The sequence below is a fragment of the Poecile atricapillus genome, chromosome 1, assembly GCF_030490865.1.
Source record: "Poecile atricapillus isolate bPoeAtr1 chromosome 1, bPoeAtr1.hap1, whole genome shotgun sequence".
NCBI classification, from domain to species: domain Eukaryota; kingdom Metazoa; phylum Chordata; class Aves; order Passeriformes; family Paridae; genus Poecile; species Poecile atricapillus.
In genome coordinates, this window is record NC_081249.1 from 123,787,266 (window position 1) to 123,803,428 (window position 16,163).

Below are 16,163 nucleotides of genomic sequence, written 5' to 3' on the forward strand. Positions count from 1 at the left end.
CCAAGGACTGTGCCAGAATGAAGCCTGTCAAGGCCATAGACTGGCCTTATGCATCCATCCCTCAGGCTGTCACACCCCAAAGGAGCAGCGAGGCGTTAATCTCCTTAAGATGCTTCCAATCCTGCCTGGGAGATCTGGCAGGACGCTAAACCATCCTGCACAGGCGTTCTGAAATGAAACTCAGAGCAAAAGCAAACCAAAAAACCCTGGTTAATAGTCCCAAAAGTGATTATTTTGTACTGTCAGAGGGTACAAAGGAATCATTGGCAGTCCTGCTAAGGAAGGCTTTGTGCCACGGCCTCCCTGCCACTCCCTGCCCTGCTTATGTCAAATATTTCATATATTATTGGTTTTCTTACTATGTTTGTATCAGAGAAATAGCATTCAAAACAAACCTAGTTTTTGATGCCTTTGAATGGGAAGGAAAAGCAGCTGTCCAGGTAGGCAGGTGGAAAGGTGATTTTCCTGAAGATTGTGGTTTTGCCTGCAGAATGGAAGGAGCAAGTGTGTTTTAATTTGAAATAAGAGTATCAATTTCAGCAATTAGGGCTTTTGTGAGATGTGCTGTCCCCCTGGTGAGCTGCTCCTCACTGCCAGCACATGGAGGAGAACCACAGAGTCGCCCTTTGCCTGCTCACTGGGGTTGTTTTGGTTCCTGTGTGTGCAGAACGAGCCGGAGCCGGCCGTGCGCAAGAGCTACCAGGCTGTGGAGAGGGACGGGGAGATCATCCGGGTGCGGGACACCGTGCTCCTCAAATCGGGGCCCCGCAAGAAATCCATGCCCTACGTCGCCAAGATCTCCGCCCTCTGGGAGGACCCCAAGACAGGTACTGTGCCAAGACAGTGTGTGTGCTTGACACTGAGCTGGAAGCAGGGAAGGGGTGGATCTCGGGAGAGATGCAGGCTGGTTAGGGTACCAGGATGATGGAGATTAGCACCGTGGCTTCCATTTGGATTGTTCCAGGAACTGGAATGCTCCTTAATCACTCGTCTGGGGCTGATAAATGGAAATCTTCCCGGATGTGAAAGCACATAATATTTGCCAAGTGCCCGTCTTAGCAGCCCTCTGCCGTATTATTTCATTGCTCAGACATCGGGGGAGCTGCTGTTTGCTTCAATCCAACATCTGGTCTGGGAGCTGGTGGGAACAGGGCTCTTCTGCAGCAGCTCTGATGGACCCCAGTAGAGCTGGGGATGGGAGCTGTGGGGACTTATGGTGAGATCTGGTGTCTGACTGGCAATCTCTGAGCCAAGGATGCTGAGCCAAATGCTTTAAAGTAGAGGTAGTACTTAAAAGAGGGGAAAAGAAACCCCAAAAATTCTGTGTAAAGGACATAAATCGAGGTGTGGTGAAGCCCATTGTGGCTGTGTCAGTGCAGCAGCAATTCTGCCCTGAACCTCAGAATCAATGCTGCAAGTTCCCGCCTTTGGACAAGCATCTTTTCCAGTTCGTGTGCTGAATGGATTCTTTTTTCAGGTGGAAACATTTGATTTTTTGAATCTTTGGGGAGTTTTTTGTGCCTGACTTCCTTGGGATGTTGTAACCTAAGCAGGAGGAGGCAAAGGTGTAGTGGAAAAGCAACATGACCGACTCCATGCAGCTTCTTGCTGTAACAAAGGGACACCTAGTTCAGCATGAAATATTTATCAGCCACAGCTGCCTCTCCGTGAGCGCTGTGGGAATGAAGGGGATGGAGCAGCAGGAGGAAGCCGGGAATGAGTGGGAAAACACTCGGAGAAAACTGAGGCTTGACTTGCTTTAATCTGTGTTGTTGCAGGGGAGCTGATGATGAGCCTCCTGTGGTATTACAGACCGGAGCACACTCAGGGAGGCCGCAACCCCAGCATGCACCAGGTGAGTCCAGATGGGGCAGGGCATCCTGGGCTGTCTGTGCTCCTGCAGGATGAGGGGACTGCCCCAACATCTCCCTGCATTCCTGGGTGGCTTCAAGCTGAGTACAGTGGAGCGCTCTTGGCTGTGATGCAGGTGCTGGCAGATGTATTGAGTGGTGGTGTCCTATAGTTGGGCTTTCCCCCAGATTTATTGTCCTGTGGGGAAACTCTGGGCTCTTAAAAAAGCTGCTGGGTTCCTTACATGGAGGCTCTAACAGAAACTGTTGATGTTTCTCCCTTTAATCTGAGAAAATCCCACATATTAAGTAAAAAGTAATTTTGACTGTTACTTTAAGAATAAGGAAGAATAAGTTTATACGGAATCAAGATCAGGCACCTTTCCAAAAACATATTCTAATTCCTACAGGACTGCAGAGCCTGATGCAAAAGCTCCTGCTGCCATTTTGCAGGAAACTGGAGTGCCTGTGTCATGTGCTGCCTTTTAATAAATCCCTTAATCTGCTTCTTAAACTCCAAAAACGTGTTAGTTTTGTACAGAAACGCAGATGCATCATCCTTGCCCTGCATAGGTTTATGATGAGAACTAAAATCTGACTTGAAGATGCTGTGCCAGGATAATGGAGTTGCTTTTTAAGGAAAAAATGTGTGAATCACTGTGACTTCACGCCTTGCTCTGCTTTGGGCTTGTGTTGGTGACAGAACAAGCTGGTTTTAACTGGGAATGAAGAATTCACTGCTGCGTTCAACCCAATTTTAAACACTTGGTGCTTTCTTAATTTCTATTACTTTTTTAAATAAAAAGGGAGGGAGGGTTTGAGAGCAGGGCTCAGGAGCATCCAGGGAATTATAACTGCCTTATTTGCAGGGCACAGGTGAGTTTCTAAACCAAAATGTGGCACTTTATAAATGAAAGGTGAGTGTATCCGGTTGCATTTCAGTCCAGGGAGAATGCCAGGAGGAATTAAGCCAGGTTTTTGCAAACCCACTTAAATTACACAATTCTTCAAACAAGAGAGAGCTTGGGCTGAGGGCTGGGCCAGGCTTGCCAGGGTGACTCAGGTAGTTTTGACTTGAGGAGTGAAGCAGAACCCCAAGGTGCAGAAGACAGGTGTGGCATTCCCAGTGTCCCTGATCAACCCTGTCCCCAGATGTTCAGCCTTTTATGAGTTTTCCCTTCCAGCAAAGCAGAAATGGAGCCTGCAGGGAATGCTTCCAGACTTGTGCAGGGCATCCGTGTTCCCAGAGATCATCTCTGCTGATCTAAGCACACTTTAAATTCTTCTCAGTAGCTCCATCCAGGTTGCCCTGTGTATGACCAATCCTGCCTGCTGCAGAGCAAAATTCCCTAAATTTCTCTGGGAAAAATTGAAGAGAGGTTTGCCAACAGAGGTTGTGGCTGCTCCTCCTTGGATGTGTTCAAGGCCAGGTTGGATGGGGCTTGAAGCAACCTGGTCTAGTGGAAAATGTCCCTGCCCATGGCAGGGGCTGGAATGAGATAATCCTTAAGGTCCCTACCAACCCAAACCATTCCAGGATTCTATTCCATGATTCTGAAAAAGGTTGTTGTCTTCTCCCACTAAAACAGCCTTTTTAATTGAATCGGGAGGAGGAAGTGATTGGACAAGAAGGGTTTTCCTTAAGTTGTGATAGAAAGATGGATTAGAGAATCCAGGAGGAAAGGGGAGACCGGGGGGTGCAGCCAGCCACAGCCTTGCTGCTGAAGAGCTTTGTGACATTGGAAATCCATGTGAGATTGGGGCACTCGGTCTCACAAAATGTGCTGGGCAGGGTGAAATGGTGGGAGAGAGTCGGTGCTTTGCTCACTGTTGCTGGGTAAAAATGTGGTGCAGAGAGCACCACAGAGTGGCAGGTGCCTGGGCTGTGAGGAGTATTCACCTCACTGGGCATGCTTTGGTGACTCCACGTTAAGGTGATGGGTGAAGGTGCAGAGTTTGCCCTTCTCTCTCTGGGTGGGTGAGGGTGTGGAGCTGGCCGGGGTTCCTGGGGCTCCAGGCCAGCTGGGTGACCTGTCCCCTCCCCTCCTCACACAGAATGAGATCTTTGCGTCGCGGCACCAGGACGAGAACAGCGTCGCCTGCATCGAGGAGAAGTGCTACGTGCTGACCTTCGCGGAGTACTGCAGGTAGGTGGAGCTCTGAACCTGCTGCACTTCCCAAACCTCCCCCTGCCTCCAGCCTTTCTCATCCTGCTCATTTCCAGCCAGCCCAGCTGTCCCAGCCCTGCAGGCTGTGGTGTGGCTGGAGATGGGGTAGTGACACTTGCTGTGCTGCGGGCTGGGGGCTTCTCCCGCTCCAGATCCATGTCTGGATTGTATAGGATCATGGAATGGTTTGGGCTGGGAAAGACCTTTAAGATCATCGAGTCCACGTGTTCCCCTGGAACTGCCAAGGCCACCACTGACCCATGTCCCCAAGTGCCACATCCACACAGCTTTTAAATCCCTCCAGGGATGATGACTCCACCACAGCCTGTTCCAAGGCCTGACCACCCTTTCCATGAAGGAATTTTCCCAATATCCAGCCTACACCTCCCCTGATGCAACTTGAGGCTGCTTTTGCTCAATCTGTCCCTTGTTCCCTGGGAGCAGAGCCTGACAGCCTCTGGCTGCACCCACCTGTCAGGGAGTTGTGGAGAGCCAGAAGGTCCCCCCAAGCCTCCTTTTCTCCAGGTTGATCCCCCCTCAGCTTCCTCAGCCACTCCTGGTGCTCCAAACCCTTCCCCAGCCTCTTGTGGTCCTCTCAAGGGACTCCCAAATATTGATGCTTGTATGACCACTGCATGTGGTTTCAAGGAAAACAGGAACAGGTGTGCAGGAGAGCATGGAACTTGGAGCTAAAAACTAAGTGAGCTAGGAAGAGGTCCTATATATCCATCCCTTGTGGGACACAAGTACCAGATTACCCAAAAACCTGCTGGTACAAGTGCCAGTGTTCATGCTGGACACCAGATCCTGGGATTTTGGCAGCAGCACCCTTTGGAGCAGTGACTTGGGCTGTTATAGTTGAGCTTTTACTGATTGAATTGTAGCTTTGTCAGTCAGAACTTCCCAGCATCCATATTCCATCCTGTGATGGATACACAGGGCTGAAGGAAAATAGGAATTGCATGGGCACAAGCCTATAATGAAGACCAGTGCTTTAAATCTCTTCAGTTCTGCTGGGTGCATCTTGTGGTCTGTGCAGCCCTGCCATGGAGGGGATGCCTGAGGCCTCCTCTCAGCCTGCTCCTTGCCCAGGGCTCTGCTCTTGGAATTTCTAAAAACAAACTTTTATACAAACTCTTTAGAAGCTGAATTTTAAACTTCCTTTTGAGAACACTAAAACAAAACTCCCAAACAAATGGAAAAAAAACCCCAACCTAACCCTAACAATAACAAATCAAACAAAGCCAACCAAACAAAACCCCCCATCTCCAAGCTTTGGATCAAAGCAGTTCCTTTCCATTCTAACACCCCAGTCTTCTGGAACAGCTGCTGGCAGGAATTTTTTCACACTCTTATGGGTTAGGTCACCTTTGAGAGATGTTCCCTGAAGGCATCCTGAATTCTTTGTTTTCCTAAACATTGGTGCATAAGCATTTATTAGGGACTAATTAACAAAAATGAGGCCAAAGCAGTAAAAACAAGGTGGTTAATTGCTATCATCTTTGGTGCTGTACGATATCCACCAGTATGGAAATACAAACTTGTGTTGCTTCCTGCAGGAGTTCTCTTTGAACAAAGCTTTGTCCACATTCCTTCCCTTCCCCTTATCCTCCAGCAGCTGCAGTTGTGGCTCCCAGCAGGACACAGGCAGCAGGAGAGGGAATGAGTTCATGGTCCCCAGCACAGGACGGACACAGACCTATTGAAGCGGGTCCAGAGGAGGCCATCAGGTTGATCGGAGGGATGGAGCACCTCTTCTATGAGGAAAGACTGAGAGAATTCAGAGAATTTCTCAGGATTGTTCATCCTGAAAAGGGTGAAGGCTTTGGAGTGACCTAATTGCCCCCTCCAGTACCTCAAGGGAGCCTACAGGAAAAATAGAGAAAGTCTGTTTACAAGGGCCTGGAGTGTCAGGACAAGGGGGAATGGCTTCACACTGCCAAATGGCAGGGATAGATGGGATATTAGGAGTAAGTTCTTCCCTACAAGGGTGGTGAGGCCCTGGCTCAGAGAAGCTGTGGCTGCCCCATCCCTGGCAGGGTCCAAGGCTGGAAAGAATGTGGCTTGGAGCAACCTGGACTAGTGGAAGGTGGAACCTAGTGAAAGGTACCTGCCCATGGCAGGGGGTGCGACTGGATGAGCCTTAATGTCCCTTCCAACCCAAAGCATTCCAGGATCCTCTGATAACTCTTCCAATGTGATTGCCCCACAGATTTTGTGCCTTGGCAAAGCGTCGAGTCGAAGGGATCCCGGGCAGGAAAACCATCATGGTTCCTCCTTCAGAGGAGTATTCCACCCCTCTGCACCGCAAGGTGCCCGAGGACACGGACCCCGAGCTGGTTTTCCTCTGTCGTCACGTCTATGACTTCAGGCACGGGCGCATCCTGAAGAACCCGCAGTAGCACAGCCCTTCCTTCGGAGCGCGGCGGGAGTGGGCGGCACCGGAGCGGAGCGCCCATGGCCTGGGAACACCTGTGCACTCCCACCCACCTCCTGCTGCTGCAGGTGGGAGCGCCCAGCGCTCCGTCCTGGAACTCGGGAGCGCGGGAGGAGCGGAGCCCATGGAGGGAGGCAGCAGTTGAAAGCACAGCACTTCGTTAAAAGCATAAATGAAAATATATACGTAAAAAATAAATATATGTATATAGATATAAGGATTTGCATAAGTAAATCTATATCTATATATGTATGTAGAGCTGCATCTATTGGGAGAGTTTGCAGGGGATAAAAGCCAGGAAGCAATGCAGAGCCATGGCTGGGGGAAAGGTGGGAAGGTACAGGAGGGATGTGTCAGTGCAGTGTTTGTTGAGTCTGGCTGGGACAGTCGGTGGCTTTCGGGCCCTGAACTGCGCCCAGTTCTTGGCAGAGCACAGGAGAGTCTCCTTGGTCCTGCAGGACGTACTCTGAGGATTCCCACAGTGAGAGCTTCTTCAAAATACAGCTTTGGGAGCTGCTTGGGTGCAGAGTGGCCTTGTGTCATGCTTGGATAGTTGTTGCTCGATCAGGGGAAGAAGTGACCCCTGTTCTCCCTCATCTTTTCCCTCCCCTCACCTCGCTGCTCCATGATTCACCACCTAGACTGGGCCTTGGAGCCTGCTCCATGGTGGAGCAGAGGGAGCTGGCAAGGTGGCAGGTGTCACACCCCAGTGTAGGGTTAGAGCTGGTCCTGTCCCAGGTGTCCTAACCGAGCCCACAGGATTCTGTGCCCCATTCCCAAGGCCCAGCACTCACTGACATGCGTCACTTGGAAGCTTGGGGCTCACAAAGTGGGCTCTGCTGGGGAGAACCATGTTTCCTCTTCTCTTCTGAGTGTTGCTCTTCCTCTGATGGCTCAGGGGGGCCTGGATTTTCTCTTTTTTCACAGTTTGGTTCCTGTAATGTCCTTTACAGACCGTGCTTATCCCCATGTGTCTGCAGTGGGAAGAAGCCAGAGGGGGAAGTGGCAAACCCCTTTCTTGTGTGTTTTTGGCTTTTTAAAATTCCTTCCCCATGTGACTGTCCTGGTCCTGGGAGTGCTGTTGAAGCCATGAGCAGCCTCTCCCCCTCCAAACTCATCCCGGTGTCCGAGCAAGCTCACCAAAGTGGCTTTGTGGCTCCTGAAAGGACCTGAGCATCGGGAAAGGTTCATGTGGACCATGCGAGCCCTGCAGGTCCTGCCTCTTGCCTTACCTGTACAGATCCCAGACAGACCTTAGATCCCAGACAGACCTTAGCTTATCTTAATGCTAACTTGGAGTTAATCCCAAAGCAAACCAAAGGACAGTGTCACATCCTGGGGAGTCACTGCACCAGGCTGGGAGCCCAGCCCAAGATTGCACTAACGTACAGCAGAACCGACCCCGTGCCACCCACATTCCTGCTGGCTGGAGCCGCTCACTGAAACGAGGGATCTGCATTTTCCCAGTCTTTTGAGGCTTCTAAACTTGTGTTTCATGGTGGAAGTGTCCATTCTGCTTTAATGTCCCACCAGTGGAAGCATCCCCTGTACTCCCTGGGCACGCAGGGCTTGTCACCTTGCTCCAGTGGCCACACACCTGCTGGGCCTGGAGAGAAAACCCACGGCATCCAATTCCTTGCATGGAATAGTTCAGGCACGCAGGAGTTCTCCAGAGATTTGCTCTACATACCAAAGAGGGGAACGTGTCCGGAGGCAATGGCTTGAGGGGATGATGAGGTCTGGCACCCACCGCAGAGGGTGGGCATCTCCCTGCAGCTGGTGGATGATTCCTGCTGGAAAATTCCTGTCTATTCCCACCTGCGTAGCCCAGGGAGAACACCCAGCTCCAAGAAGGGGGACCCCAGGTGTGTAAGCAAGAATTGTCAGGTGAAGCATCTTCTCTCACTTATACCTCAAGATACTGTTGGTGTCAAAGGGATTGCCCAGATCTCTCCTGAACAATTTGCTTGGCACTGGGGGTCTCTTGGAATGACGTTGGTGGGGCTGTGTTGGGGTGGGAAATTATGGCACTTCGGGGACATTTGGATGAAGGGGTGCAAGGAGGCAGTGGGAGAGTGTGGTCTCTGATGCTTCTGGGGGAGGATATGAAGTAGTTTTCCCCTGTAGCAGAGAGGGAGAATGCTGGAGGAGTGGAGCTGCTCCTGCCCGTGACATGGAGGGAATGGCAGCTGCCCAGCTGTGGGGGGGAGCACAGCAGCTGCACCCCACAGTGGGTGGAAGGTGATGGGAAGCCCTAAATCCACGTGTTTGTCTTCATGGGGACTCCTTTGCCCCTGAACCTGAAGCAGGAGAGCTGCTGTGGCCATTTCTCCCTGGCAGTGCTTTGGACACGGAATGCTGCAAGAGCCACCGACTGGGTGAGCCTGAGCACTGCTGCAGCTGGGCCCAGGTGTGAGACCCAGCCCTGGAACCACAGTAACTCACCAAAATTCCTCCTTCAGCCCCATCTCCCCCTGCTTCCACCTTGTCCTGGCTCCTCTCCAAGTAGCAAGGAAATTATCCTTGCTCTGGGTCCGTAACGGGCTTCGGTCCAGCTCTGGAGAGGACAAACCTGACTCTTCTCATGTTGAATCTGCTTCAGGCCATGAACATTGAGGTTCATCATGGTTGCTGATGCTGTTGTGCAAACAGCATGTAAATGAACTGAAATGTCTTATCCCTAATGAAAAGATTTCCTGCTTTTTTAATCTATTAGATATGGAAATATTTTTTGAAACTGAAAAATGCAGTCGGTAGAATTTAAATCGAAGCGTAATACATGTAAAATATATTTTAGTTGATAATTTTGTAAAATGCACTTTTTTGTGTCTCTTCCCTGGTTTCCCAGATCTGTATTTCATTGTTTACAGATGGAATGAGAACATTCCCTATTCCCTCCTTCTGTGAGAAAGATATATTAGAAGTAATTCTTAAAAAATAAATTTGAAAAATCGTATTGATTTAGAAAACAAACCAGTGCTGGACTGTTCTTCCCATTCCTGCATGAACTTCCTGCCTGGACCTGGTGGTTGCAGGAGTTAGGAGTGTTTGGGAGCAGATGTGGGTTCTCAGGGTTGTGGGATGAGTGATCTGTTGGGTTTTCCATGAAAATAGAGCAATTGGCAACAGGATAGGCAGGGACTGACTGACTTTTCTCCAATCTGCTATTGACAGCCACTGTCAGTGGAATATTTGAGTCTCTGCTGTTCAGGCAGGGCAGGTGGTGATGGTAGATCTTGTCTCAGCTAGGTTTTAGGAACCCTGAAGGAAGCATTTGGGAATGTTGCTTTGGAAAAACGTCTTGCTTGTAGTGCTGTCTCCACCAGCTTCTGCCATCTGAGTGTCCCAGCCCCGTGGCACCAAGTGCCACACACACCCTGAGGACAGGGCAGATGGCTGAGCCATCTACACAGACATTCCAAGTAGCCAGAAGGATTCCAAGTGGGAGAAGAGCCGACAGGAGTCAAATAACCTGCTTGAGAAGCAGCAAGGAGCAGGATAATGGGATCAGGAGTACCTGATGGCAATGTCTGCAGCCACATGCAGGTGAGAACTGTTCAGGAATGCTCCCAGCCAGCAACACAGCTTGGGAGTGTGAGGCCGAAGGCACAGGCACGTGCAGGTGCCCCTGCACACTCATCGTCAGGGGGAGCAGCTCCTGTGGCTCTGGATGGTGACACAGCCATTCCCACACAGTCCTGAGCCATGGCTCCTCTGGAGCTGTCCACAGGCTCCTCCTTGGCTTTCATTGTTCCCATTCCATGTTGAGATGTTCTGCTGCTTCCTGGGGCTGTGGCCCTTGCACACCTGGGGAGGGAGAGGATGAACAAAATGGGAAGAAGGAAATAGTAATGTCTGACATGGAATTAGCTCCTAATTACAGAGAAAGGAGTGAGGAGCACATGTGGCTTGTGGGCTGAGTGCAGATGAGCTGGGCATGGCAGAGCTGCATCCATAACCCTTGGATAATCCATTGGACCCTGGCTGCATCTTTCCGAAAATTTCTTTCACTCCCAGGTCACCTTGAGCAGGAGATTCTGAGATGGTCCCATTGGATGAGCTGGGGCTGCTCAGTCCCTGTCCCCTTGCAGCCCTGCCAGCATCACACCTGTTCTTAAATTCCTGATTAAATTTCTTCCTAGGATTGCGGATTTTGCTAGAGGATCCTTGCCTTTTGCATCCTGCTTCCAGCCTTGCCAGCACAGCTTCTCGCAGGAAGAACAGACATGGAGAAGCAGATCAAACCAGGAGAGTTCCTGAAAAAGGAAACCACCGTGATTAAGTGAATTCCTCTGGGAATTTTCCTCCCAAGGGGAGGAAGGAGCTCATCCATGCACGTGTACATTTGTGGGTTGGTGTGGGGTCACTGAGCATGATCTTCCCAATCCCGTGGCCTGGGGTTTCTGCTGAAGAACCAGTTTGAGGTTTTCCAGTTGGATTTAATGTGACTTGGTTACTGGGAGCCATCAGTGATGTGAGTGCCAGAAATGCAGCAGAAACCTGTCCCCTGTGCGTGACCCACGGCTGGCTCTGCTGCTTATCCGGGTGTCAATGCTCCCTCAGAGAAGTCCCTTGGAAAGACAACCAAGAAAAAGCTTTTCCATCCCTACTCTTCCTGCGTGGTGAGCCGTCACCCAAAGGATAATCTGTGGCAGGCTGAAAAGTTGGGATTAATGTCAAATAAAATTGGATTTACTGTTGAAATCTGCTACCCGAGGGAGGCGTGCGGAGCCATATCCGGCTCTCCTGGATCTGCCATTCAGCAGACTGCTCTTGTATTATGACTGATGCTGCCAGGAATGTTCTGCTGCTACTGTGGCAGAGTCCTTTTGGCCACAGGTTATCCTTGCAGTGTCCCATGCATCAGGAAGGCGTGGGCTCACCGGCTGGAAAGCATGAGGTGTGTGGCCATTGGAATCCTGCCCAGCTTTGGTCAGCTGGGCATCCCCTGGCAGCTTTTGATGACCAGCAGTGGTTCAGGTACCTGGCAGAGCCAACCTGCTGTGTCCCATTTCCCTCATTTCCTTGTGCAGTGTCTGAAAGGTGACAGAGCCTTGTGCCAATTGCAGGGAGAAGGAGGCACTTGGGGTGCTGGGAGGGAGCTGTTGGGGCTGTGGGCACTTCCAGAGGCTTTGGGTAAGATTTGGGCACCAGGATTAGCATACTGAGAAGGGTAGGAGTTGTTGAAAAGTGCATCTGACCTTTGGGAATTAATCATTTGAGAGGCACAGCAGTGTCCTGCAGATTCAGGGATGTTGGTGTGGCTCTTTGTTCTTCTTTGGAGCAGCTCTTTTTTCCAGGGAAAGGGTCAGCTGGTCTCCTGGTGCTGCTGTGGGAGCCTTCTTGGGGTTTCCTCACCTCACTCCCCATGTGTCCCAGCCAAACAGATCCAAAGAAGCATCCAGGACTGGCTGAAGTGTCTTCCCACCTGGAGAGAAAGTCACGAGCTCCTGCTTGCATTTAACTGCAGCTTTACTGCCACTAATTATAATTGGCTGTAATTGTGCCAAAATCCCTGCAAGCCAAGAGACGGGAGCAGTTGGGACTGTCGCAGGGATGTGATAGAGCACTCCAGCACCCACCCAGCTCCATCCCTGCTGATGGAGGAGCCATGCAGGGGCTGGGATTTGCCCCATCACCGGTGGCAGGACCAGCCCTGGCAGGGTTGGTGCCACGTAGGGAAAAGGAATACACATCCCTTAACCGGGTGGCTGCAGGGACCTAAGCATGGGCAATTCCCTGTTTTACTGTGCCCTTCTCACCCCATCCGTATGATATAAACACTTGGCTCACCAAGCTGGGGGCTTGAGGGGAGATAATGGATAACTGCTTGCTAATCCCTGTGTGCCAGCATTGGCTCTTGCTGCTCCATGCTGCTCCAAATGCTGCAGTGGCAGCACAGGGAGCCCCCAGCTCTGTTGGCACAGGCTTCATCCATGGGAAAGCAGCCGCAGCCTCACAGAGCCACTCTTGGAATGGCTCCTGCACTGCCTGTGTCACTCAAAACTGAATGAAAATGAGATTGAGCTTTTCGTGTTCTTCTCCAGCTGCTGCTCCTGCCATGGCTGCATCCCTGTGCCCAAAACCTCAGGGTGCTGGAGCAACAGTGCAGGAAGCCATTTTTCTGGAAACATCAAGCTGGACATTCCTGGAGGCTCTTTCCTGTGATAAAGCCCTTGGCAGAAACGTAATTCCTGTCTGGCCCTCAAGAAGGGAGCTGTACTGAGGGTCCACATGGGGACTGGCCAGGACTGTACTGCTTCAGCCTCCTGCAAAACCGCAAACTCCACCTAAATGACCCCTTTATACATGAATTTACCTTAAAATGCCAGTCTGGAACACATGTTGAGAGCTCTGCAGGGCCACTGGGAGCGGTGCTGGACAGTGTGAGAGACTGAGGCCAAAACTGGGAACAAAAGGAAAACAACAGGCCCAAAAATCAGGGGAACAGAGGAGGAATCAGGTGAGCACTGCCAGGTGTGCTGGTAAAGGCATCCAACCTCTATTCACACGTTCCCATGTCCCATGGGATGGGACTTAAGGCAGCGTTGAAGTTGCAGCTCAGTGCCAGCCTTAGGGTTGTAATTAATAGTGGGAGATGATGGTTAATAATTGGAGATGGTATAAAAGGGGTACCTGAACTGGGATGAAGTCAAAGGGCTGGCACGGAGCGAGGGGTCTCTTGGAGCACAGTGTTGCCATAGGGATCCAACAGCTTCTCCGTCAGAGCCTCCAGCGAGAGCACTTAATCCATTTTTAAGAGGAAAGGATATTTAATAAAGGGAACCATTTAAACTGGATTTACAAGGCACACTGAATGGAGGACCCATTTATTCCATGACTTCATATTTAATTTTAATATCTCTATAAACCTCTCCAGAGTGTTCTGCACAAACAAGCCGGAGCCGGAGCGGTTCGACCGCCCAGTGATTCTTAAAAGCAAATCAATTTAACAGGGCTAGAAAAAACCTGCCTCTCCAGGAATATTCTTCCGCTCTCAGAAGGAGAGCCGAAATAGCTGCATTAGAAAATAACAAACAAGCTGTTCTGGTGGAGAGGGATTTTTGAAAGGATATGGTGCAAAGCAGGGTTGGGAGCTTCCACAGCAAGGCAGGTTGTTGGGAATTTGCTTTGTTGCCCTGCTTTCTCTGCACTCATAAATAATGTAATTAATAATCATATAACTTCATCAATAATCCAGTTTTTTTCTGTAGCTGTGCTCGCTGCTATTCCCATGCTGCTGCCTGAGCAGGGATGCAGTGACTGCAAGAGTCCATACAAAAGCTGGGATAGGGACGATGGCACCTGGCAGCATTTAGCACTCCACAAATGAGAAAAGGACAGGAAGGCAGCCAGATTTCCCGCAAAGAAGCAGTTTGTGACTGTTCCCAGAGCGTTTCTGCTTCCCATACAGGGAATGTCGTGGTTTTGGAAGAATCAGGTTTTCTGGGAAGAGCTGGTGAGAAAACTCCCTTCTTCCTCTGCAACAGGTAAACTCTCCTGTTCCTCAGCACCTGGCTCAGGGCACAGAGCAAATTCCCTGGATTTCCTTTGTGCCTGGAGCATCTGTTTTATTTCTTTTTAATATGTAGAGATTGTGCTACACAAAGCTAGCTCTGATTTCTCCTCCATCTTTGGGGTGGTCCCTGAACCTGGATTTAAGGAGCAGAGCAGGTGCCTCTAGCCGCCACATCCCAGTCAGCCTGTGCAGTGGTTTGTGCTCTCAGATCACAGAATGTTCCCTCACCTCCATTTAATCCCTTTTCCCCCTCTTTTTCCTTCTACACAAATGACCCCCTCTAGCAGGAAACAGCATCGTCTGCTGCCCTGGGCTGCAGAGGTGGATTTCTCAAGGAGCAGACTCTGGACTGCTCAGAGTGAGGGTGATTTAGCAATCAGATGTTTCTCCTTGTCCCAGGCTGGGGGATGTTTCTCCCTATCACAGCCAAAGATCCATGAGTGGGATTGGATTCGTAGCACATCAGATAATTAGTCTATAAAAAGGGAATTATATGGCATGTTAACGAGCACGGTTGAGTTTTGTTCTCGCCTCCCTGCAAGATGAAAGCTGAGACTCCCCGTGGGAATTGATTTCCTCAGGGGATCTCCCTGTCTCAGGAACATGATATCCCAAAAGCAGCCCCACGGATATGTGTGGGTCTAGAAACCAGGATCCAGGCAGGCAGCAGCCCCCCATTTCCAGGGGCAGACCCCTTGCTCCAAACCCATTTTTTTCCTAATATTTGAGCAAATTTTCTTGTAGTTTGACTTTCCTAATCAGTTTTCTTCTAAAATCTGGAAATAATGCAACTTTTTATTTTTTTATTGATAGAGGGGGGGAAAAATCCCTTTTCTTCACTCTTTAACAGAAAGCCTCAGCCTTCCATGGTCCAGAGCAAGAGGAAGCACAAATGGACTGATTTATTTAATTCTTCCTGATGTTTATTTTAAATTAATCCTGTTGGGACAGATGTCAGGCCAGAATTCTTGCTGGAGTCACTTATGTTCTTTGATCTAATTAACAATGGCTTGTGTTTTATAATAACTCATTTTTCTAAGAATTAATTTTTCATGAGGGATGGGATTCACATACTCTTTGCTCTTTGCCTTCCCCTAGATCCTGAGTTTCCTCCCTCATTTTTCTTTCCTTCAGTGCTCATTTTCCAAACCACCTTGATGCTGATACATTTCAGACTTGAAAACACTGGAAATAACTTTCCAAATATGCTGCATTTAGAGAAAATTTCAGATTAATTCTACATGTTTATTCATTAAAAGCACCAGTAGGATCCTACTGTGCACACACAGGGAATTTAACATGGAAAAACAAATGGAGTGTGTACATAAGTGTGAGTCAGTAATAATAAAATAGGAATGATGCTGCTGTGATTCATTGACCCAGGCTTCCCGACTGGAATTTACAGTGGGCTTGATGATAAACCCTCACACTTTCCTTGGGAAGTGCCTCTGGAATACTCGGAAATATGCTTTTAGGGATTACACAGCAATTTAAATAACATGCTGCCTAGGATGGCCTGAAGGCACAAAACTTCCTATTCCTATAAAATCCAGGTTACAACTAGAAAATCATATCAAGAGCAAGAACAAGAAAAAGATCAGAATATTGAGAAGTTTTCCCCAGTACCACAACTGAAGATTGCACCAGATGATCTTGGAGGCCTTTTCCAGATTAAATGCTTCTAGGATTCTGCGAGTCAGCCAGCCTGGACTCCACACACATGGCACTGTTCCTCCTATGTCTGACTGTCCCATCCAGGATAAATTTGTCCATATTTCCAGCCAGATCCCTTCCCATCTCCTTCAGTTTATCCCCAGAACTTCCCAGCACCCATCAAACATCAATCTCCAATACTCCAGTCAAGTACTTTTCCTGGGGCAAAGCACGTCTTTCACAGGCCATTATCACTCCTGGCACACGGAAAGATGTTACAAACCCAAACAGTCAAATGGGTCCTTATCGCTCCCACTCCGGTTTTTGTTTTGCCTTGGGGACAATGATTTCTGGTGTCAGGGATGAGATACTGCAGGTTTTGGAGGTGTTGGAGCAGATTCAGTCCTCGTCCTGCTGCCTGTGAAACCACAGAAACATTAATTGCCTACAAATTCCAGCAGGAACTTCACACACACACAGTCACGACTTCATTACAGCCCGGCAGGAACCGCCTGGGAGCCTCGCAAAACTCCGTG

General features: G+C 49.7%; 1 protein-coding gene across 2 annotated transcripts in view; it reads left to right on the top strand.

Annotated features, from left to right (window-relative positions):
- BAHD1 (bromo adjacent homology domain containing 1) overlaps positions 1-9,420 on the top strand; it is a 35,532-nt gene extending 26,112 nt beyond the window's left edge. For both annotated transcript variants that reach the window (XM_058848170.1, XM_058848161.1), the window contains exons 4-7: positions 668-827; positions 1,779-1,855; positions 3,906-3,997; positions 6,231-9,420. In XM_058848170.1, coding sequence (XP_058704153.1) covers positions 668-827; positions 1,779-1,855; positions 3,906-3,997; positions 6,231-6,420 — 519 coding nt within the window. In that variant the 3' untranslated portion in view covers positions 6,421-9,420. The remainder of the gene's footprint in view (positions 1-667; positions 828-1,778; positions 1,856-3,905; positions 3,998-6,230) is intronic.
- Positions 9,421-16,163: the final 6,743 nt, after the last annotated feature.